Genomic DNA, 25,569 nt, shown 5'->3' with positions numbered 1-25,569 from the left:
CACACACACACGAACACACACACACACACATTCAGACACGCACAAACACACACACACACACACACACACATTCAGACATGCACAAACACACACGAATACACAAGATTCTCACAGATTCTATCCATAAACAAACCCTTTATCCACCAATTTATGAAGAGTTGACATCCAAGTATAAACATGTAACAGACTTTCTCCAAACCTAACTTCCTGCCACTCGTCAGGCTGACAGGTCCATAATAACGCAGCGTTCCAGTTTGAGGTCAGATTTTCTAAGTTCCTACGTGTAAAATCGCACTGGACAACTTTCATATCTCGAAACTCCTACTTGGAAACTCAGATAACGTTTCAGAACTCAGAGTTTATCTGAGGTTGATAATCCAACATGGCTGTGCCCTGCGTTTGGATAAAGTTTGTTATTGGACAGTCTTATTTTGTTTATTATTAGTACCATGGGGAGGCACGCTTTGGCCTTATTAGGCCAAAGCGCGCCTCCCCATGGTACAACCAAGAACTGCGTTCACATAAACAAAAAGTTAGAAAGTTAGAGGGATTATTTCGTCGCTCTCACACCGAAGAATCCCTAAAAGCATGGAAAAGTTGCCTGCTGTCCTATAAGCAGGCTCTGCGTAAGGCCCAAACCAGATATTATTCAAATCTAATAGAAGTCAACAAAAGTAACACTAAATTCCTTTTCAGCACTGTAGCTAGGCTAACAAACTGTCACAGTGCAGTAGAGCCCTCAATCCCAGCTACACTCAGCTCTGATGATTTCCTCCTATTTTTTAATAATAAAATAAAAACAATCAGAGATAAATTAGATGAAATTACCCCCGCTATTAGCCCTGAACTAGCCCAAGCTGTAAATCTAACGTCCCATATAAATCCACCTGTAAACTCAGAAAGGTTCACAGCTGTTGATCAAGCAGAGATAACTTCAGCCATTATGTCCTCTAAAAGCTCAACTTGTGTCCTAGACCCCATTCCAAGCAGACTCCTCAAAGACATTCTTCCCCTAATTATAGACCCTATTCTTAATATAATAAATACTTCACTCGAAAGTGGCTATGTTCCACAGTCCTTCAAACATGCAGTCATTAAACCTCTTCTGAAAAAGCCTAATCTAGATCCCGACCTATTGGTAAACTACAGACCTATTTCAAATCTTCCCTTCGTCTCTAAAATCCTTGAAAAAGTTGTAGTAAAACAGCTTTGTCGCCACCTGCAGGACAATAACTTATTTGAAGTTTTCCAGTCAGGGTTCAGAGCCCACCACAGCACTGAAACTGCACTAGTTAAAGTCACAAATGATTTGTTATTAGCCGCTGACGATGGACTGGTCTCAATCCTGGTTCTGTTGGACCTCAGCGCAGCGTTTGACACCATCGACCACAACATTCTACTGCAGAGGTTAGAATGTGATGTAGGTGTTGGAGGAACAGCCCTCAGCTGGTTTAAATCCTATCTATCTGATAGGTTCCAATTTGTTAATGTAAACCAGAGCTCCTCACCAAGCTCTAAAGTAATTTACGGTGTGCCACAGGGTTCGGTACTCGGTCCAATTCTGTTTACTCTTTATATGCTACCATTAGGCAACATTATCAGAAAGCATGGCATTAACTTCCACTGCTATGCAGATGACACTCAGCTGTATTTATCAATGAAACCTGATCAGAGCGATCAAGTAGACAGACTTAGTACTTGTGTGAAGGAGATAAAAACCTGGATGACACTAAACTACCTGCTTCTTAACCCTGAAAAAACCGAGGTCATTGTGCTTGGCCCTAAGCATCTACGAGACGCTCTATCTGAGCAGATAGTCACACTGGACAATGTCAGTGTAGCCTCCAGTTCTACTGTAAGAAACCTTGGAGTCTTATTTGACCAGGAGCTCTCATTTAAAGCTCATATAAATCAAGCTTGTAAAACAGCCTATTTCCATTTGCGCAACATCGCCAAAATCAGAAGAATCCTGCCTAAAAGTGATGCCGAAAAACTTATCCATGCATTTGTAACGACTAGATTAGACTACTGTAACTCCCTGCTTGCAGCGTGTCCTAAAAGCTCCATAAAAAGCTTTCAACTGGTTCAAAATGCAGCAGCAAGATTACTAACAGGAACAAAAAGAAGAGAGCACATTACGCCAGTGCTGAAGTCTCTTCACTGGCTCCCCGTCGAGTCTAGAATCAAATTCAAAATTCTACTCTTGACCTACAAAGCCATAAATGACATGGCCCCATCCTACCTCAAAGATGCTATAGAACCATATCATCCAAACAGAGCTCTTCGCTCTCAGAATGCTGGCCTTCTGGTGGTGCCAAGAGTCTCTAAAAGTACTGTAGGAGGTAGAGCGTTTAGCTACCAAGCTCCTGTGTTATGGAATCAGCTCCCGACCCATGTTAAATATGCTGACACAGTCTCTTCATTTAAGTCCAGGCTTAAAACGTTCCTCTTCGAAATCGCTTATGGTCAGAGTAGTTAGGAACAGAAAGATAAACCCACAGCTTCAGCTACGCTGCCCTAGGAGTAACTGTGCTGGGGGAAGTATGACAGCTTGAGCACTATCCTCTTCTTCTTCTGACTACTTATGCTATCAAACAATATTTATTTTTTGATTCCACTTGAAAACTGTTCACCGCCTTCTTTTCTTTCTCTCACTCCTGAGGACCTGTGGACCCAGATGCCCCTCCCCTGGTGAAGTGGTCCCTGCCCTGTGTGGACGGTCCCTCATCTGCCTGAAGAGTGGGTCCAGCTCGCCTCCGACTTTCCCTCATCTGCCTGAAGAGTGGGTCCAGCTCGCCTCCGACGGTCCCTCATCTGCCAGAAGAGTGGGTCCAGCTCGACTCCGACGGTCCCTCTTCTGCCTGAAGAGTGGGTCCAGTTCGCCTCAGACGGTCCCTCATCTGCCTGAAGAGTGGGTCCAGCTCCAGTCTCCTTGTGTCCGTCTGTCCGTCTGTGAGAGTCGGATCTCTCCTTCACTGGAACTCCTCCAGGTTTCTACGCTTTTTTCCCAAAGAGGTTTTTTTGTAGTTTTTCCTGGCCGAGAAGGAGAGTCTAAGGACAGAGGACCCTGGGACATCGTCCCTCGCCACCACAGACATTGTTGATTCATTTCTCCCTGTGGCCCTCAGAGGCAACTGTTGTTGTGATTTTGGGCCTTACAAAAATAAATTGATTTGATTTGATTTGTTTCAGTTTCACTGCTGTTCACTGCTCCTGCTTTGCTACTGAGCGTTCTAAATGCTCAGTTATGATAATGCTGCTAAAATCTATTCTACGCAAAAGCTGAGATTAATTCGAGTTCTAAATGATAAATGTAACAACAATGTCTGAGTTAAGAAATGAACAGTAACGGATGCACATTTTGACAGCTTTGAGCTCTTTCCTATTTTTTTTAATCCGTATCATCTATGTATATGTATCAAATGAAATGTAATGCTCATTGTTTTTCCAACTTGACAACTCAGAAAGCTTCACTCTTACGTCCAAGTGCCGACCTCGGAGGACAATGATTAGAACAGTGTCGTTTTCGATCCAACTTAGATCCATTTCAATTAATCTTTTAATGATTTTTTGCTCGGCTTATTGGGCAGGGCAGCTGTAGTCTGAAGGTCCAGAACTCTGCAGCGAGGATCTTGACCCGCACAAATAGAAGGTCTCACATTTCACCCATTCTCAAAGCCCTTCACTGGCTCCCGGTCTCCAAGTGGAAACAGTTCAACATTTTAGTGCTGACTTTTAGAGCCTTGGATGGTCAGGTCCCGTTGTACATCAGTGATCTGATCAAACCGTACACTCACTGAGCTCTTTGGATCAGAACCTGCTGATGGTTCCTCACACAGACCAGAGGAGACGGATCCTTCCAGGCCGTTAAGCTCAGACTCTGGAATCTTCCACTCGCCCTGCAGTCACTGTCTGTTGTTGCTTTTAAGGGTCAGCTCAAAACCTTTTTATTCAGTCAGGGTTTTTAATTACAGTTGTTTTAGGAACTGATTTCACCTATATATTGTTGTATGTGTATTGCTCACAGTAAATGTCACGTTTTATTACTCTATTCTGTGTTTTAATTGTTTTTGTGAAGCACTTTCTGACAGGAAAAAGTCTCCAAAAAATGCCAAACTTACTGTGTGTGAAATGGTGAGCGAGATAGGGGAGACATTTGGCAAACGGCCGAGGCTAGGAAGCAAAGCAAAGATGCCGTAGTAGTAGTAACAACGACATATGTGCAATGCCTAAAACCACTGTACCACCAGCGAGCATAAACTGTCACACAATTCAAATATCTGATGTCTGTGTCCTTTTCTTTTCATCTTCGGCGGCAAAAAAAAAGTCATGTCGAATCATCGATCCACAAAACACTCTACAAAGTTCAACGTTAATCGATATGAAGCTCTAGTCAACAGTGACTGAGGCTTGTCCAAACAGTCCAGACAGACTTACATTAGGATGCATTCAGGTACACCGCCGCCAGCACACATTAATCACAGCCCAGAGCACTGTCAAAGAGAGCACTCTTTATGCACGACTACAATTCAGCCAATACAAAGTCTGGCCTTTGTTAAGGAAAGAGAGAACGCAACAGCAGCTCCAATTTAGCCTGGAATAAGAACAGAGACCAGGAGGCCACAGCCTAACACCAATATGTCCAATATGGTTTTAAATAAAAAGGTTAGCTGCCGGAAGACTTGACAAAACATGTGATGGTCGAGTCTGTGAGGCGTTAAAATGAAATCAGTTCACTCAAAGAAACAATTTAGTCAAAAAAAGAATGAAAAAGCACTTTTACTTCTTCAATAAGTGGAGTGAGTTCCGTGGTCTCCAGTGCTTGACTTACAGGAGCTATGTTTATTTATTTATTTTAAAAGGCCATACACAGCAATATGGAGGGATATTTAAGTTTGGAAATTGTCATATTAAAAGTTCTGTGTCATTCTGTTTGTCCTCAGTGCATCTGTCTTTTTGAACAAACTCATGTGTAAAAATGGAAAAAGATGAGCAATTAGGCAAAAAAATATAGACATATGTTTACATAATCATACAACAAATTATGTTATATCCTAGATAAATACATTTTGTCATTACTTTAACTAAAGCAAAATGTTTATTTGTGATATTTACTTAAGCGTATGGGCCTTGCTATGGATTTTGAAATATATAGATAGAACTTGGAGACTGAGGATGACAAGATTTAATTTTGAATTTTAGAAACAAAGACTTTTACACTAACAAACAAAACCAACCCATGTAACCTAGATGTTTAATCTGTCCGGACATGTCCCATTAATGTCACTTAATCACTCATAAAGTTTGATTTCCTGCAACTTTTCACAAACTCGAGAAACGGCAATGACAGATTTCACCGTCGTTTGGTCAATTCAGTCAAATCTGCCTTCACTCAGGACGATAAGCAGACACGAGATGACTTGTCTGATTGCTTGCTGTCTGCTCTCTGAATAATAACATCAGTCAATATTTTGTGTGTCTGTATTTCCGTGTGTTCTCTCCTTGTGTCGAGCTGGAGAAAGGTGGGTTGCCAGATTTGCGCCTGGCAGCCCTTCAGCCCTCCAGCCCGGCCAGTCCGTGTACAGCTCCTGCATAATTCTCTTTAATCACTGCCACTGAACAGAGCCAGGGTCGCCACACCTTTGACTCGCTCATTCATGTTTCCTGTGTACAAAACCCTTTCAAACTGTTTCGAAATCCAGTCGCCAGTTCATTATCCTTCGACTTCCCCCGACTTCTCCTCGTTCTCGCTCTTCCCCCTCAGCTCCAGATAATAGAATCGGGTAAATCGTTTTCTATTGACAGACGACACACGTGAAAAGGTTGCTGTTGGGAGTCTTAACCTTCGATTTTCTCACAGCTCCGTTTGCTTCCACGGCTCACTCTATTCGCATGTAGACAGTTAATATTCTCCTTTTCCCACTTCAAAGGTCCCAAACAGGGCTAAGTCATTTCTCACTTGAATGCGTCTAATTTGGTCTCACTCAGTTGTAAATTGATACAACTACACTACTGCGTTTAGCCGATGACGGCCGGGGAGCGCAAAAAGCAATAAGGAAATGAACCGGAATGATGTGATGTTGACTGGGCCCACCTCGAGACAGCCTCTGCTGGGCTTCTGCCCCAGTGAAGAGAAGACGTGAATTTGATGTTGCTGTTTTGGTTTTCACTCGCTCAACTAGAGGATTTTGCAGTGTTAATCCGTTGGTAAAAATATAACATTCGACCATAAAAGTCTAAGTGACTTTTGGACCTCAAAAGGCACCGAAAGAAACCGCTCACCCGTTAACGCACACGTTCATACACGTTCATGCACGTTCATGCACGTTCATATACGTTCATACACGTTCATACACGTTCATGCACGTTCATGCACGTTCATGCACGTTCATGCACGTTCATATACGTTCATACACGTTCATACACGTTCATGCACGTTCATGCACGTTCATGCACGTTCATGCACGTTCATATACGTTCATGCACGTTCATGCACGTTCATATACGTTCATACACGTTCATACACGTTCATACACGTTCATACACGTTCATGCACGTTCATGCACGTTCATACACGTTCATACACGTTCATGCACGTTCATGCACGTTCATGCACGTTCATACACGTTCATACACGTTCATACACGTTCATGCACGTTCATACACGTTCATATACGTTCATACACGTTCATACACATTCATACACGTTCATACACGTTCATACACGTTCATACACGTTCATATACGTTCATACACGTTCATACACGTTCATACACGTTCATACACGTTCATATACGTTCATACACGTTCATACACGTTCATACACGTTCATACACGTTCATATACGTTCATACACGTTCATACACGTTCATGAACGTACACGTTCGTACACGTTCACACACGTTCACACACGTTCATATACGTTCATACACGTTCATGCACGTTCATATACGTTCATACACGTTCATGCACGTTCATACACGTTCATGCACGTTCATACACATTCATACACGTTCATACACGTTCATACACGTTCATGCACGTTCATACACGTTCATACACATTCATACACGTTCATATACGTTCATACACGTTCATACACGTTCATATACGTTCATACACGTTCATACACGTTCATACACGTTCATATACGTTCACACACGTTCACACACGTTCATATACGTTCATACACGTTCATGCACGTTCATACACGTTCATGCACGTTCATACACGTTCATGCACGTTCATACACATTCATACACGTTCGTACACGTTCACACACGTTCACACACGTTCATACACGTTCATATACGTTCATATACGTTCATACACGTTCATGCACGTTCATACACGTTCATGCACGTTCATACACGTTCATACACGTTCATATACGTTCATACACGTTCATGCACGTTCATACACGTTCATGCACGTTCATACACGTTCATGCACGTTCATACACATTCATACACGTTCATACACGTTCATACACGTTCATGCACGTTCATACACGTTCATACACGTTCATATACGTTCATACACGTTCATACACGTTCATACACGTTCATGCACGTTCATGCACGTTCATACACGTTCATACACGTTCATACACGTTCATATACGTTCATACACGTTCATACACGTTCATACACGTTCATGCACGTTCATACACGTTCATACACGTTCATACACGTTCATATACGTTCATACACGTTCATACACGTTCATACACGTTCATATACGTTCATACACGTTCATACACGTTCATACACATTCATATACGTTCATACACGTTCATACACGTTCATACACGTTCATATACGTTCATACACGTTCATACACGTTCATACACGTTCATATACGTTCATACACGTTCATACACGTTCATATACGTTCATACACGTTCATACACGTTCATACACGTTCATATACATTCATACATTCAGAAGTGTGCGCACTGGGCTGCAGAAAGCGCGCAGATATGGGAACAAATCAATCTAAAAACGATGTGTCCATCTCGGAGACGCCTGTCATGCTGCAATGTCAAATGAATATGGGAGTGTCTGGAATGCTGCCAATGTGGTCCGATACATTAGGATTTGGCTAGGTGTTTTTTATTTTTATTTTAGTTAATTTTATTGTATTTCTGTAATTTCTTGTGATTTGAAAGCATTTTTCCTGCTGTGTGAAGCACTTTGAATTGCCTTGTGTATGAAATGTGCTCTACAAATAAACTTGCCTTGCCTTGCTTTACAGGTTAAGTGTCTTGCCGAGGGGCACGGCGACAGTATAAACCTGAATGGATCTTTCTGCCGATGTTGCCGGCACATTATTTTAACACCTTCTTTTATTGCACAGCGCATAGCATTGTATATTACTATTTGCAGATCACTGTATATCACAATATGTATTTATTCAATTGCTAAGGTTAAATTAATCACTGTTTTTTAATTGTAAATGTTTATTTCTGCTCCATGACGTTGGAAGTAAACGGTCACGTGACTGAGGCCTTACGTTCAGCGTGGCGTGCTGCAATGGGGCTGTCGGTTCCTGTTAAAACCGGCTCTTTTTTTCAATCATTTATTTTCATTTGATGCACTGAAATAAATGGGAAAAAGCATGATTTCTTCTGTGTTCATTTGAAGAGTGGCGGTTCACTCACATCAAGAGCAAACAAACTTGTCTCTCTGAGCTCACGTCGCTCTGGTCGTGTCTCCAGCCGACTATGTGAAGTGAACCAAGTGTCGTGGCGATCAGGAGAGAGTTCTGTGCCCGGACCGCGCCCTTTATGGAGTCTGTTGAACTGTAATCACTGACTGAATCAATTCCTCGACCATTTCACTTCATGTTTGCAGAAAGTTGACGTCTGTTCTTCAGTGAAAACCTACATGAGATGAAAAGGAGCTGGTCATTGGCAGCTCCCATTCATCATGCCATTGTACTTGCCTGACCCGCCAGCCCCGCCCACATTCTGTTCCAATGTGTCTCGGTCTGGAATCGGACCATTGGGGGGCGTCAAAAAAAACTTTCCAGCATTTACCGCTCCAACCACCGCCGCTAATTTGTGTCACGTGTCTCTCAAATGCAGAAGACATCTCAGAACAAAATATTCAGAACAAAATATATATTCAGAACATTCAGAACAAAATATATAACTTCATTTACCTGAGATTTACAGAGTTTAGTGCGTCGCTTGTTGACTCAGCAGAAGTCTGCAACGTTTCTCAGTCTGTGTTATTTTGATCCTTTCCTCGTAATCCACCATGTTTGTTTAGACACGAATGCGTTTGTCTGATTGGTTTATCCGCCTGTCAATCACTCCCTTTGGAAATTGGCGCGACCGGGTTGGATCCCAGACCCTCGGGTTTTGTAAAGTAGTCTGTCAAAACGTGTTGGGAATGGCTGGTCAGGCAACCATTGCACCAGGTTGTAGCTCAAGTGTAGCTCCACCTCCCTGGGCAGGCTTTCACTGAGGGGAGGAGCCTATTGTACACGGGTCGACACCACCTGAGCTACAATACGAGTTAAAACATGCCAACAAAGATATGGTTCAGAGCAAAAAGATGCCTCAAATATTCAGAAGAGATGCTACTTACTGACCTCTTTGCTTAGATTACATGTTTCTGTTTGTTTGGTGGTTCCCGATGCGTTTTAACTGCTTAAAACCATTGCCCCGGAGGATTAATAAAGCCGTCTGAATCTGAGGTGTCACGCCAAGACATCTGTGTCACGATGGCCCGTTTTGTGCGTTTGCAAGACGGTTTGTGATCAAGACAACACGCTTTATGAATGGAACGACGGTGACAAACGGAACACTGTCTGCGAGGTGTTCCTGACATTTACCAACAATACGCCTTCACTCCTTTGACCTGTAACAAAGATGTCCGCTCCGACAGTCTGCCAGGAACAGGCGCAGAGGACGCCTAATGACAGACCGAGCAAATTAACGCCGATTTTTGTCTATTCAGGACTCTTCCGCAGCCACGGCTTACCACCAAGGAGAGCTACAATTAAAGTCAAAGTCACAGAGGCCGCTAAACAGTCTGCCTCGTTATTGTTTGTGGCGTGGAGCGCGGCAGAAGAAGCTCTTAGCCAGCTCTTAACGAAGGTTGTGCTGTTGCCATGGTGCGCTGTAGAGGGAGATGGGGGTGGAGGGGAGAGCCCGGGAGCACCCACACAGCGCCCGAAGAGGGACTCTAGGTTCAAGCAGCAGCTCCATGTTTGAGGGCTGCGCTGAGACAAAGAGGAATACATTTGCTTTGTGACACTTTGAAGGCCAAAAGCAGCTGCCAGAAAAGAGGTTTCACACTCTAATGAATGAAAGCGCTTTTTAAACAGAGCTCTCATAATCAGCCACATTAAGTCAATGGCCTCTTTTACAGTGAATTAAACTTTTCAGTTAATCACCCATTTTCTAAAAACTTGTGCTTATACTTTAAAGACCTTGAGGTAATGCTAAGCACACTTGCCAAAGCTGTCTCATTGCTGCTGATACCGTGAGCAGCCTCGGGGCATTAGGTTAAGTCATTTACCAAGAGGCCAAAGCGTTAAGTATTGGACAGACTCCATATTGCAGTTATTAATCTAGTTAAAATACTTGGACTGGAATTGTGCATCTCTTAGTTCTGGACTCGATAATATTTCAACTAGAGGAAAGGTAAAGGTGACTATGTGTGTTCACATAGTCACCTCACCTGCAGCATGGGATTAAAAGTATCAATCACCATGGAGATAAATAGGGAACACTACCTCGCCAAGTTACAGGTCAGATCTGTGCAGAACCGAGCACGCTGAAAGTATCAGTCAATCGAACTTTGCACTTTTTATACAAAGACTGCAAAAGAAAGTCCTTTACAATCACACACACACACACACACACACACACACACACTCAGACACACACACACACACACACATACACACTCAGACACACACACACACACACACATACACACTCAGACACACACACACACACACATACACACTCAGACACACACACACACACATACACACTCAGACACACACACACACATACACACACACACACATACACACTCAGACACACACACACACACACACACACTCAGACACACACACACACACACATACACACTCAGACACACACACACACACACATACACACTCAGACACACACACACACACACATACACACTCAGACACACACACACACACACACACATTCAGACACACACACGCATTCACACACACACACACACACATACACACATGCACACACACACACACCAACCACACACACACAAGCACACACATGCATGCACACGCGCACGCACGCACACAAACACACACAAATAACATGAGGCTGAGTAAATATGAACCAGCTGAAAAACACCATCAGAGGAGTCGTCTGCACAAGGAGCCGAGAGTCGTGTGCAGTCACAGACACTGACACAGGGCCCCGAGCAGAGATGAAGCACACACCAAACCTCCACCAGGGGCCCAGGAGCCAGGCCCCAGGAGCCACAGTCGTTACTGGGGCTCCTCAGTGGAAAATAATGTGTGCTTTTTGAGGTATTTTTGAATAATAAAAATAGTAAATATATCTTGCTATGCTGTGGAAACTTCCAGACAATGCAATAACATCTCCACGGAGACAAGCAGGTGGCGGACCCCCACTAGAAAAGTGGCATAGTTAGTGCTGTGTACATTTAAACAAGAGCAAGGTCAGAACTGTCAATAGCAGCTGCAGTCGCCACATTCACTTTGTCACTGACCAAACAAATGCAACATTCTGCATAAACTACCACATCTGAAACAGCAGCAGAATATTCAATCACCTTTGCAAACATAAAGCTATGTTTGGATCGGATGTGTTGCTGAGCTTATGCACGGTGTAGAATAGTGATGGCATCCAATTACATTTGTGACGTGTGATTTGGACAAATAACTCATAAAGTCCACCTATTGGTCTCTTAAAGCTCATCATATCGCTTATAATCCAATATGTAACATCCTTTTAGCATTAACACATCCAAATATTTGATCAAACATAATTCAAACTACATAGAAATAGCCTGTGTATGTATATTTGTGCCAATGTGGAGACTATTTTTGATTTTGCTTCATATGGCTGACAGGAACGGCCAAAAAAACAACACACACACATTTTTTTAAGATATTTTGGGCTTTCAAGTATTTTTTTGTACCTAAAGATAACAATAAGTGCAAAAATGTGAGGATTTCGCTTTTTATTCTTCTTGAGAGTAAATGAAATATTCAATTGTTACGTTTCTTGAAAGACACATTATTGAACTATTTCTTTCTTTAGACGCATTTCATATAAAGAAAGTGCTTTAATCTCAGCAGCTTGTATTCAGATGTAGATGGGCTCTTTGACATTTGAAGACGCTGCACTTCTTCATGATGTCGAGCGCTTCCTCAGTGGATGTGACACAGAATGATGCGTTACAGCTGTTGTCGAAGTCCCTCTTGGGCTGTGGCAAACTTTATTAAATGTGTTGAGGCTCCTCTTAGATCGGATTCTTCAGTAAAATATAATTACAAGAGCGCCTGAGGTGGAAGAAGATGAATGTGTGAATCATGATGTGCAGCGTCGGATCGGAGTGGCGAATATTCCACTGAGATGTTTACCGCCGCTGATAAATGATGTGTGTCTCAGTTTAGTTTCATTTGTCTGTGCGTACGCGTGGAGACCGCTTCTGTCTCTCTTTGTGAGTCTGTTAGATTAAAAGTCTCACCTCGTCTCAATATTGGATTTGACTGTGACAAACTTTGATGAAGTGTGATTAAAAAAGGCGATCCAAGTGAATGTGAGGAGCCAGTACGAACATCAGAGCGTTTTAAGCAGTTACTTCTGGTTTGGTGCTTCTCTGTTCGTTTGTTAATTAAATAAAACATAAAAACTAAAAGGCGGCTTTGTGAGAGAAGTGCAAAGATTCCCACTCGGCCTTGTAAGTACTCATTATTGCGTCTGGTATTTATGAGGACAAACAGACAGGTAGCAGTATCTTCTAAGCGCCGCAGATAATCAGTGCACAGGGACTTTGTGGCTGCCATAAGTTCCCCATCGCTATGGTGATGCTGATTTCAAGCAGAGGGGTTGGATGCCCTCATTAGCCTGAGAAGGTCATGGCTGGAGACAGCACTTGTGATATTTGATGACATTTTGCAAATGGACACCAGCTCCCATCAGGCCGAGCAGCTGTACCAGAACTTTACACATTTGTCAACTTGGGAACATTTGAACATTGTTTTTTGTGTTTTTTTCTCTGTCACTAAATGAAGACACAAGCAGCTGTGTTAGCATCACGTGCATGATAATAGTCTGAGTCAGCGTATGACCTAAAACTCTCCTGAACAGAATTAAACTGTCCCATTCTGTAGGAGGGGAATTGCCTTTGACATCCTAATATTGCTCACACACTGTACTCAATGACCCATCGGGCAGCCACTGCTTCATTAGTCTAGTGGACACTCAGAATGAGATAAACGCCTAAAACATTACGGTTCAAAGGCGCGAGGAAGAGTGAGGAAGAGGAGCTCTGTGAAGGTGGCGCTGCTGTGTTGTCTTTGATCAGAACACTGTTGCATATGAATGACCTGTCCGTGCACATCAACACTGGAGAGGAGCGCTCTGTTTGCAGGGCCCAAGTCTGCTCCGTCTCACTCTTCTACACTGTCTCACTCTTCCACACTGTCACACTCTTCTACACTGTCTCACTCTTCTACACTGTCTCACTCTTCTACACTGTCTCACTCTTCTACACTGTCTCACTCTTCCACACTGTCTCACTCTTCCACACTGTCTCACTCTTCCACACTGTCTCACTCTTCCACACGTCTCACTCTTCCACACTGTCACACTCTTCCACACTGTCTCACTCTTCCACACGTCTCACTCTTCTACACTCTCTCACTCTTCCACACGTCTCACTCTTCCACATTGTCTCACTCTTCCACACTGTCTCACTCTTCCACACGTCTCACTCTTCCACACTGTCTCACTCTTCCACACTGTCTCACTCTTCCACACGTCTCAATCTTCTACACTCTCTCACTCTTCCACACTGTCACACTCTTCCACATTGTCTCACTCTTCTACACTGTCTCACTCTTCCACACTGTCTCACTCTTCCACACGTCTCACTCTTCTACACTCTCTCACTCTTCCACACTGTCACACTCTTCTACACTGTCTCACTCTTCCACACGTCTCACTCTTCTACACTCTCTCACTCTTCCACACTGTCTCACTCTTCCACACGTCTCACTCTTCCACACGTCTCACTCTTCTACACTCTCTCACTCTTCCACATTGTCTCACTCTTCTACACTGTCTCACTCTTCCACACTGTCACACTCTTCCACATTGTCTCACTCTTCTACACTGTCTCACTCTTCCACACTGTCACACTCTTCTACACTGTCTCACTCTTCCACACGTCTCACTCTTCTACACTCTCTCACTCTTCCACACTGTCTCACTCTTCCACACTGTCACACTCTTCTACACTGTCTCACTCTTCCACATGTCTCACTCTTCTACACTCTCTCACTCTTCCACACGTCTCACTCTTCCACACGTCTCACTCTTCTACACTGTCTCACTCTTCCACACTGTCTCACTCTTCCACACGTCTCACTCTTCTACACTCTCTCACTCTTCCACACTGTCACACTCTTCCACATTGTCTCACTCTTCTACACTGTCTCACTCTTCCACACTGTCACACTCTTCTACACTGTCTCACTCTTCCACACGTCTCACTCTTCTACACTCTCTCACTCTTCCACACTGTCACACTCTTCCACACTGTCACACTCTTCCACACTGTCTCACTCTTCCACACTGTCACACTCTTCTACACTGTCTCACTCTTCCACATGTCTCACTCTTCTACACTCTCTCACTCTTCCACACGTCTCACTCTTCCACACGTCTCACTCTTCTACACTGTCTCACTCTTCCACACTGTCTCACTCTTCCACACGTCTCACTCTTCTACACTATCTCACTCTTCCACACTGTCTCACTCTTCCTCACTGTCTCACTGTTCCACACTGTCTCACTCTTCCACACTGTCTCACTCTTCTACACTGTCTCACTCTGTCTCATTCTTCCACACTGTCTCACTCTTCCTCACGGTCTCACTCTTCAACACTGTCTCACTCTTCCACACTGTCTCACTCTGTCTCACTCTTCCACACAGTCTCACTCTTCCACACGTCTCACTCTTCTACACTATCTCACTCTTCCACACTGTCTCACTCTTCCTCACTGTCTCACTGTTCTACACTGTCTCACTCTTCCACACTGTCTCACTCTTCTACACTGTCTCACTCTTCTACACTGTCTCACTTTGTCTCACTCTTCCACACTGTCTCACTCTTCCACACGTCTCACTCTTCTACACTATCTCACTCTTCCACACTGTCTCACTCTTCCTCACTGTCTCACTGTTCCACACTGTCTCACTCTTCCACACTGTCTCACTCTTCTACACTGTCTCACTCTTCTACACTGTCTCACTCTGTCTCATTCTTCCACACTGTCTCACTCTTCCTCACGGTCTCACTCTTCAACACTGTCTCACTCTTCCACACTGTCTCCCTCTGTCTCACTCTTCCACACGTCTCACTCTTCCACACTGTCTCACTCTTCCACACGTCTCACTCTTCCACACTGTCTCACTCTTCCTCACGGTCTCACTCTTCAACACTGTCTCACTCTTCCGCACTGTCTCCCTCTGTCTCACTCTTCCACACGTCTCACTCTTCCACACTGTCTCACTCTTCCACACGTCTCACTCTTCCACACTGTCTCACTCTTCCACACGTCTCACTCTTCCACACTGTCTCACTCTTCCACACGTCTCACTCTTCCACACTGTCTCACTCTTCTACACTGTCTCACTCTGTCTCATTCTTCCACACTGTCTCACTCTTCCTCACGGTCTCACTCTTCAACACTGTCTCACTCTTCCACACTGTCTCCCTCTGTCTCACTCGTCCACACTGTCTCACTCTTCCTCACGGTCTCACTCTTCCACACTGTCTCACTCTTCCACACGTCTCACTCTTCCACACTGTCTCACTCTTCTACACGTCTCACTCTTCCACACTGTCTCACTCTTCTACACTGTCTCACTCTGTCTCATTCTTCCACACTGTCTCACTCTTCCTCACGGTCTCACTCTTCCACACTGTCTCACTCTTCCACACTGTCTCCCTCTGTCTCACTCTTCCACACTGTCTCACTCTTCCTCACGGTCTCACTCTTCAACACTGTCTCACTTTTCCACACTGTCTCCCTCTGTCTCACTCTTCCACACGTCTCACTCTTCCACACTGTCTCACTCTTCCTCACGGTCTCACTCTTCCACACTGTCTCACTCTTCCACACTTGTGCAGAGTGAGCTGAGAGACAGCGCAGTGCCTTTGACAGAAAATGTGATTCATTATGGCTGTCACTGCTGTCTTGTCAAGCTACATCACAGAGCAGAGGATATCTTGCTCCGCTCTATACGGAATGACACACAAGTGACGGAGCGCTGCTATAATACACTTTGAACTTTGTCATGATGCCACTCTGAAAGCCTCAAGCCAATCAAATATTTGTACTTTTATATGATTAACTGTGATTAATTTTCCATTCATAAATAGCTTTTATATTTACTGATCTGACAGAAGAAAATCATATAAACTTGACATTAAAAACAAGCCCTGACTTGCATTACAGACTCAACATCATGAAACTACATTCAACTCAAGGACAAAGCAATTAGTTTCATTCATATTTATAAAAAAGTGCCGACAAGCTCAATTCAAAGAACCAGTTGATTGGCTATTTTACCATATCACTTAAATACGCACTAGCCCTGATAATCTGTGTTCATCACAAACATTAGCTGATGCTCTCACTAATGCAAAGTAAATAACCGACTGTCAAGAGCCCAGCAGATGTGGTCAAGCATTAGAAAATATGAGTGTGCACGTGCCACCCCTGCAACGCCCTCATCACTTATGAATGAGACGTATGGGACTTCTCGCTCCACGCTGTGAGCAAACATCACGAGCGCATTATAATTCTGTACAAGTGTTGTGGCAGCCTCTCCTTCCATAGTTAGTTACAGCTCCGATACGACCACAGCTCCTGCCCTATTGAGGTTAGCACTACGTTTGCGTCGCTCAGAGTCACGGGGCAGTGTTCTCTCGCATTCCTCCCCTCGCAGGACGTGTCACTGCTAATCTTCATCTGCCTCTGGAGTTCAAACACGAGGAGCAAGTGCACGGGGAGCACATCCACCACTCTTCAGACAACCACTCTGTACATCACCACAGCGGCTGCTTTCGTTTCCGTTCAACAGATTCCGACAGCCTTGAAGATCTCTAAAGTCTTGAGCCGGCGGTATTACCTCCGTCTCGGCGCTTCAGATCCAGCCCGTCCAGGGAGTTGGCCGAGTCTCCTTCCTCCAGGGAAAGCCTTCTGAAGAGGCTGCCTGCCATAGTGAGCAGCACCTTGCAAACGCGCTCGCACACCCAGCGTACGCTCCACAGTTCTGCGCTCTTCCTTCTCCCCTCCTTTTCCTCCGCTCGCTGCTGACGCCAACGTGCATGAGCGTTTCTCCCTCCTCCTCCTCCTCCTCCCCCTCCTCCTCCTCCTCCTCCTCGTGAATGAAGCGAGGCGTGAGCGGGGCTGCTGTGCGGGGATGGGAGGGGACAGAGGGAGGCGGCGGCGGCGGCGGCGGCAGCGGTGTCGGTTGCTACAGGCTTCCCTTCGGGGACGACGGCGGGGACAGTGAGGGATGAGGCTGCGTCGCGGACACGGCGCACACGCAGGGGACGGCTGAGCGCGAGCCTGAGCGCGCGGAGCAGCGAGGAGCTCGAGAGGAAGTTATTAAATATGTCGACAAAGCCCCAGGAGCTATATCCCCCATATTCAAATATAACTTTATCCACTGTGAGATTCTGCCTGCTCTGCTCACTGAGCGAGCGGAGGAGCAGATAAAACACAGCCTCTGACTTCATTACACTGATCCTGTTTTGGATAAGGAGATTTCAATTAAGCTTCAGGTGGGTCTATTAAACTCTTTCCATTTAAACTTCAAATCCCTGTTCTGCCACGATTACCACAACTACTTAATAAGTTCATTTATTGCTTTGCAGTGTCAGACAAACAGTGAGATGACATGTTCTGGTCAGCAATAGTCAACAGATGAAATCATTTTGTTTTTTGGGTGAAATACTATCAGGAAAGCAAGAAAATTATGAATTACTTTCAGTGGATTTGCAGTTTGTTAGATCGTTTAACCCTAATGTGGATAAATCTTATTGTTGGCATATTTGAGTTACTGCTGCTGCCAAAGAAGAAAAAAAGCTCTGTTAACTTGAGGAATTTTGCTCAAAAAGGAAATGTTTGAAGAGCTCTGACAAACGACTCGGAAGAATGTCGATATTTGAAGAGAGACCCTTATCCGCCCTTTTCCCAAACAGAGGTAGAAATAGAGGTCTGCTTTCAAAACAGCCGCGTTGTTGACAGAAGCGTTTACTGTGAGTTAGTCCAAATGTCATTCAGTCGGACTGCGGCGCTCAGTCTAAGTGTACAAATCAGGAGTGGCTGAAGGCCCATTACCGCACACACTCTGCACACAACTGCTGCTCCCGCTCAGCCGCTCAGCCGCTCGCTCCTGTGATAAACCAGCGCCGCATGAGATAAGCACTCCAGTGAGTTAAACAAGCGCCTCTAACTTGGAGAACAAAGTATAAAAGTCACAATTTATTTCAAAAATCAACTCAATCATCATTTAGGTTCTATTCCAAAGCTCATATTTAAACATTGTTGCGTGTGAAAGCAGCAACAAGTCTGACACAACAGCGTGAGGAGGCGAACATGTCACGTCCTGTGTTTATTTTCATGCAGAAGTGTGTTTATTTGTTACATTAAACATCAGATTTAGTTGAACATATGTAGTGCTAGTTTAGCATTGGGCTGTGGATCACCAATAGCAAACAGTTCTAAAAGCGTGTGTGGGTCATAAAAAGCAAATGTGTTATTATGATAAAGCTCATTATTGTTTCAGAAGTCATCAGTGACGGCTGGTGGTGCAAATTATAGGGGGGGGCTATTTGACATGACCGTGTCTTTTTGTTTTTTTTAAATGTCCAAAATTGACTGTATGGATACATATTTTAAATCCACATTTACAAATGAATTAAGTAAACACTTTATTTCCACTTTTGTTAATGATAATATAATGACTTAGAGGCAGATACCGTTTGTGAGAAAATACATTTGACATAAAAGTACATTTTACACTTTATAAAATATCAGATTGTAAAGAGCAAAACAAAAATCTCAGTGATAGTGTCACTTATACTGAATAATAGCAATTACTACATTAAGAGGAAATAGAAACATAAACATTTGTTGGTGTTTCATAAAACATAAGTTACCCTGAACTGCATGTGTAACATTTTACATTTTTATATTTAATTATCACAGACATTATTGCTGTTGGAAAGTTGTTCTTTAAAACATTCTTTCATGGGCTTTCTAATAACCAAAGCATATTTTTATGAATAGAAGTTAAGCGATACTTAATGCTTAGCATTAGACTTATCCAGGTAATAAACTAAAAAAACACTCCTCTTCAGTGTGTTTGTAGTCAAGGTAACGGAGTTTGACAGATCACATGTCTTAGATTGATAATATGAAATCAGCTGCTTTCACTTCATCATGAATATAGTTTCATATTCACAGCAGCCACAGTCGAGCAGCTCATTCTGAGTCGTTTTGGACGTAACTTTAGTCACAGACGTCTGTAGATGCAGTTTTAAGACGTAAACATGGAAAACACAGCGTGTGGCACTTGGGCGTACGGCGCGTGTCACAGCGTAAACAGCGTAAACAGTGTAAACAGCGTAAACAGCCCTTAATGGACCAGCCGCCGCTGGAACTCATACATATTATTTGACACCTTCATCTCTCCCAACATTGAATCACAGCCCGTGACGTCACATGATGAGCCTAATCAAACCCCTGTCCACTTCTGTCCTCCTCGGGTGACGTCCCTGTTCGTTTGGTGGCTCCGGTGTAGATTAAAAGGCGAGCAAACGTAAGGCAGCGCTGAGCGAGCGTAAAGGCAGCGCTGCGACGCTCAGAGCCGCTGCTTTGAGGCGTGACTGATCTAGTGCTGGAGTTTAAGAGCTCCATTAGCAGCTCATTAAGTCACATTAGAACTGGGGAGATGAGACACGTCTGTGAGGAGCAGAGTTCTCCCTCTCCTCCCTCTGTCCCTCCATGACCTTCTGTTTCTCCTCCTCGTGCCCCTCTCCCCGTCCCTACAGCTGCTTCTCCTCTTTCTGCCCCTGACGCTCCTCCTCCAGCTGCATCTCTTGCCCCTGCCTCTCCTTCTGCTCCCCCTGTCTCTCTTTTACCTCCTCCTGCCTCAAGTTTTCTTCCTTGTGCCTCTTATTTTCCTCTCCTTTTGCCTCTCCTCCTCCTGTCTCTCCTCCTGCCTCTCCTCCTGCCTCTCCTCCCCCTGCCTCTCCTCCTGCCTCTCCTGCCCCTGTCTCTCCTCCTGCCTCTCCTCCTCCTGTCTCTCCTCCTGCCTCTCCTCCTCCTGTCTCTCCTCCTGCCTCTCCTCCTCTTGTCTCTCCTCCTGCCTCTCCTCCCCCTGCCTCTCCTCCTGCCTCTCTTCCCCCTGCCTCTCCTCCCGCCTCTCCTCCCCCTGTCTCTCCTCCTCCTGCCTCTCCTCCCCCTGCCTCTCCTCCTGCCTCTCTTCTCCCTGCCTCTCCACCCGCCTCTCCTCACCCTGTCTCTCCTCCTGCCTCTCCTCCTGTCTCTCCTCCTCCTGCGTCTCCTCCTCCTGTCTCTCCTCCTCCTGCCTCTCCCCCCTGCCTCTCCTCCTCCTGCCTCTCCTCCTCCTGCTTCTCCTCCTCCTGCCTCTCCTCCTCCTGTCTCTCCTCCTCCTGCCTCTCCTCCTCCTGCCTCTCCTCCTCTTGTCTCACCTCCTCCTGTCTCTCCTCCTCCTGCCTCTCCTCCTCCTGTCTCTCCTCCTCCTGCCTCTCCTCCCCGTCTCTCCTCCTCCTGCCTCTCCTCCTCCTGCCTCTCCTCCTCCTGCCTCTCCTCCTCCTGTCTCTCCTCCTCCTGTCTCTCCTCCTCCTGCCTCTCCTCCTCCTGCCTCTCCTCCTCCTGCCTCTCCTCCCCGTCTCTCCTCCTCCTGCCTCTACTCCTCCTGTCTCTCCCCCCTGCCTCTCCTCCTCCTGCCTCTCCTCCTCCTGCCTCTCCTCCTCCTGCCTCTCCTCCCCGTCTCTCCTCCTCCTGCCTCTCCTCCTCCTGCCTCTCCTCCTCCTGCCTCTCCTCCTCCTGCCTCTCCTCCTCCTGTCTCTCCTCCTCCTGCCTCTCCTCCTCCTGCCTCTCCTCCTCCTGCCTCTCCTCCCCGTCTCTCCTCCTCCTGCCTCTACTCCTCCTGTCTCTCCCCCCTGTCTCTCCTCCTCCTGCCTCTCCTCTTCCTGCCTCTCCTCCTCCTGCCTCTCCTCCCCGTCTCTCCTCCTCCTGCCTCTCCTCCTCCTGCCTCTCCTCCTCCTGCCTCTCCTCCTCCTGTCTCTCCTCCTCCTGTCTCTCCTCCTCCTGCCTCTCCTCCTCCTGCCTCTCCTCCTCCTGCCTCTCCTCCCCGTCTCTCCTCCTCCTGCCTCTACTCCTCCTGTCTCTCCCCCCTGCCTCTCCTCTTCCTGCCCCTCCTCCTCCTGCCTCTCACATGCACGGAGCAGAGATAGAGCACTTACCAGAGTCGGAGCTGGAAGTGGCCACAGGCATCTTGAAAAGGAGCTTCTCCTGATGTGGAGCACAGAGCCTGGGTCAGCTGCAGAGAGAGAGGCACAGAGAGGGAAGGGTTAAATACACAATTGAAGTATTGATTAAGAACACGAATGCAAATGCCACACAAAGTCAATGCAGTGTCAAAGGAAACTTGGAATGCAGAGGATACACGTGAATGTACTTTTTAAACTGTTTCTCAGTTACATATTTGGCTTTTCACAGCACAGGATTGTTTTATTGTGGTGTATAGTTGTAATGCTACATTCATAATGTCTATCTTTTCAAAAGTCCCAATTTAACTCTACAAAGGCCTAAAGTTCAAACATTTAACAGTTCTGTTAACTCTATCTCATGATACAGATCATAATCCAGTCATAACAAAGACACGTCTTTTCTCTGCTTCATCACTCTTGTACAAACATGCCTCCAGACTCACCACAATGGCTTTATAACTTTATTACTGACTATAAATAGAACTGTGGGTTGCCGTGGTGACACTTAAACATCTGTCATGTCCACAGGACAGCAACAGATGGAATCACTGAGTGATCGAGTGAGTGAGTGAGTGAGCGAGTGAGAGAGTGAGTGAGTGAGTGAGCGAGCGGGCGAGCGAGTGAGAGAGTGAGCGAGCGAGTGAGAGAGTGAGCGAGCGAGTGAGAGAGTGAGTGAGCGAGTGAGAGAGTGAGTGAGCGAGCGAGTGAGCGAGTGAGAGATAGAGTGAATGTGTGAGTGACTGAGTGAGCGAGCGAGCGAGTGAGAGAGAGAGTGAGTGAGTGAGTGAGTGAGTGAGTGAGTGAGCGAGTGAGAGAGTGAGTGAGAGAGTGAGTGAGTGAGCGAGTGAGAGAGTGAGTGAGCGAGCGAGTGAGCGAGTGAGAGAGAGAGTGAATGTGTGAGTGAGTGACTGAGTGAGCGAGTGAGTGAGAGAGTGAGTGAGTGAGTGAGCGAGTGAGTGAGTGAGTGAGCGAGAGAGTGAGTGAGTGAGTGAGAGTGAGAGAGTGAGTGAGCGAGCGAGTGAGCGAGTGAGTAAGCGAGAGAGTGAGTGAGTGAGCGAGAGAGTGAGTGAGTGAGCGAGCGAGTGAGCGAGCGAGTGAGAGAGTGAGTGAGTGAGTGAGCGAGTGAGTGAATGTGTGAGTGACTGAGTGAGCGAGCGAGCGAGTGAGAGAGTGAGTGAGCGAGCGAGTGAGCGAGTGAGTGAGCGAGAGAGTGAGTGAGTGAGCGAGAGAGTGAGTGAATGTGTGAGCGAGTGAGTGAGCGAGCGAGTGAGTGAGAGAGTGAATGTGTGAGCGAGTGAGTGAGCGAGCGAGTGAGAGAGTGAGGGAGAGAGTGAGGGAGAGAGTGAGTGAGTGAGAGTGAGTGAGTGAATGTGTGAGTGAATGTGTGAGCGAGTGAGTGAGCGAGTGAGTGAGCGAGTGAGAGAGTGAGTGAGTGAGTGAGAAAGTGAGTGAGTGTGTGAGTGAGGGAGCGAGTGAGTGAGCGAGTGAGTGAGTGAGAGAGTGAGTGTGTGAGTGAGTGAGCGAGCGAGTGAGTGAGCGAGCGAGCGAGTGAGCGAGTGAGAGAGTGAGTGAGTGAGCGAGAGAGTGAGTGAGCGAGCGAGTGAGTGAGCGAGTGAGTAAGTGAGAGAGTGAGTGAATGTGTGAGCGAGTGAGTGAGCGAGTGAGAGAGTGAGAGAGTGAGGGAGAGAGTGAGTGAGTGAGTGAGAGAGTGAGTGAGTGAATGTGTGAGTGAGCGAGCGAGCGAGTGAGTGAGCGAGCGAGTGAGTGAGAGAGTGAGTGAATGTGTGAGCGAGTGAGTGAGCAAGCGAGCGAGTGAGCGAGTGAGAGAGTGAGCGAGTGAGAGAGAGAGTGAATGTGTGAGTGACTGAGTGAGCGAGCGAGTGAGAGAGTGAGAGAGGGAGAGAGTGAGCGAGTGAGTGAGTGAGTGAGTGAGTGAGCGAGTGAGTGACTGAGCGAGTGAGTGAATGTGTGAGTGAGAGTGAGCGAGTGAGAGAGAGTGAATGTGTGAGTGACTGAGTGAGTGAGCGAGCGAGCGAGTGAGAGAGTGAGAGAGTGAGTGAGTGAGAGAGTGAGTGAGTGAATGTGTGAGCGAGTGAGGGAGTGAGAGAGAGAGTGAATGTGTGAGTGACTAAGTGAGCGAGCGAGCGAGAGAGTGAGAGAGTGAGTGAGAGAGTGAGAGAGAGTGAGAGAGAGAGTGAGAGAGAGAGTGAGTGAGTGAATGTGTGAGCGAGCGAGTGAGCGAGCGAGTGAGTGAGAGAGTGAGTGAATGTGTGAGCGAGTGAGTGAGCGAGCGAGTGAGAGAGTGAGGGAGAGAGTGAGTGAGTGAGAGAGTGAGTGAGAGAGTGAGTGAGTGAATGTGTGAGTGAGTGAGTGAGCGAGCGAGTGAGTGAGAGAGTGAGTGAGAGAGTGAGTGAGTGAGTGTGTGAGTGAGCGAGCGAGTGAGTGAGCGAGTGAGCGAGTGAGTGAGCGAGTGAGTGAGCGAGTGAGAGAGTGAGTGAGTGAGCGAGAGAGTGAGTGAGCGAGCGAGCGAGTGAGCGAGTGAGTAAGTGAGAGAGTGAGTGAATGTGTGAGCGAGTGAGTGAGCGAGCGAGTGAGAGAGTGAGGGAGAGAGTGAGTGAGTGAGTGAGTGAGAGAGAGAGTGAGTGAGTGAATGTGTGAGTGAGTGAGCGAGCGAGCGAGTGAGTGAGCGAGCGAGCGAGTGAGTGAGCGAGTGAGTGAGTGAGAGAGTGAGTGAATGTGTGAGCGAGTGAGTGAGCGAGCGAGTGAGTGAGAGAGTGAGTGAGCGAGAGAGTGAGTGAGTGAGTGAGCGAGCGAGAGAGTGAGTGAGCGAGCGAGTGAGTGAGCGAGTGAGCGAGTGAGTGAGCGAGTGAGAGAGAGAGTGAATGTGTGAGCGAGTGAGTGAGCGAGCGAGTGAGCGAGTGAGAGAGTGTGAGAGTAAGTGAGTGAGTGAATGTGTGAGCGAGTGAGTGAGTGAGTGAGTGAGCGAGCGAGTGAGAGAGTGAGTGAGGGAGAGAGTGAGTGAGCGAGTGAGTGAATGTGTGAGTGACTGAGTGAGCGAGCGAGCGAGTGAGAGAGTGAGTGAGCGAGCGAGTGAGCGAGTGAGTGAGCGAGAGAGTGAGTGAGTGAGCGAGAGAGTGAGTGAATGTGTGAGCGAGTGAGTGAGCGAGCGAGTGAGTGAGAGAGTGAATGTGTGAGCGAGTGAGTGAGCGAGTGAGTGAGAGAGTGAGGGAGAGAGTGAGGGAGAGAGTGAGTGAGTGAGTGAGAGTGAGTGAGTGAATGTGTGAGCGAGTGAGTGAGCGAGCGAGTGAGTGAGTGAGCAAGCGAGTGAGTGAGCGAGTGAGAGAGTGAGTGAGTGAGTGAGTGAGAAAGTGAGTGAGTGTGTGAGTGAGGGAGCGAGTGAGTGAGCGAGTGAGTGAGTGAGAGAGTGAGTGTGTGAGTGAGTGAGCGAGCGAGTGAGTGAGCGAGCGAGCGAGTGAGCGAGTGAGAGAGTGAGTGAGCGAGAGAGTGAGTGAGTGAGCGAGCGAGTGAGTGAGCGAGTGAGTAAGTGAGAGAGTGAGTGAATGTGTGAGCGAGTGAGTGAGCGAGTGAGAGAGTGAGGGAGAGAGTGAGTGAGTGAGTGAGTGAGTGAATGTGTGAGTGAGTGAGCGAGCGAGCGAGTGAGTGAGCGAGCGAGTGAGTGAGAGAGTGAGTGAATGTGTGAGCGAGTGAGTGAGCAAGCGAGCGAGTGAGTGAGCGAGCGAGTGAGTGAGCGAGTGA

The 25,569-nt window shown here is 46.4% G+C and overlaps 1 protein-coding gene across 3 annotated transcripts in view; it reads right to left on the bottom strand.

Annotated features, from left to right (window-relative positions):
• The window catches only part of mpp2b (MAGUK p55 scaffold protein 2b), a 54,669-nt gene extending 32,818 nt beyond the window's left edge, over positions 1-21,851 (bottom strand). For 2 of the 3 annotated variants that reach the window (XM_072456033.1, XM_072456035.1), the window contains exon 1: positions 17,415-17,564. In XM_072456033.1, the coding sequence (XP_072312134.1) occupies positions 17,415-17,505 (91 nt within the window). In that variant the 5' untranslated portion in view covers positions 17,506-17,564. Of the gene's footprint in view, positions 1-17,414; positions 17,565-21,786 lie in introns of those variants that run through there. The other variant, XM_072456034.1, reaches the window with a different exon arrangement.
• Positions 21,852-25,569: the final 3,718 nt, after the last annotated feature.

This window comes from Eucyclogobius newberryi, unplaced genomic scaffold, assembly GCF_026437365.1.
Source record: "Eucyclogobius newberryi isolate DKJ021-1_F unplaced genomic scaffold, fEucNew1.0.hap1 SCAF_20, whole genome shotgun sequence".
Classification (NCBI taxonomy): Eukaryota; Metazoa; Chordata; class Actinopteri; order Gobiiformes; family Gobiidae; genus Eucyclogobius; species Eucyclogobius newberryi.
This window is presented reverse-complemented; position numbering and strand designations above follow the sequence as displayed.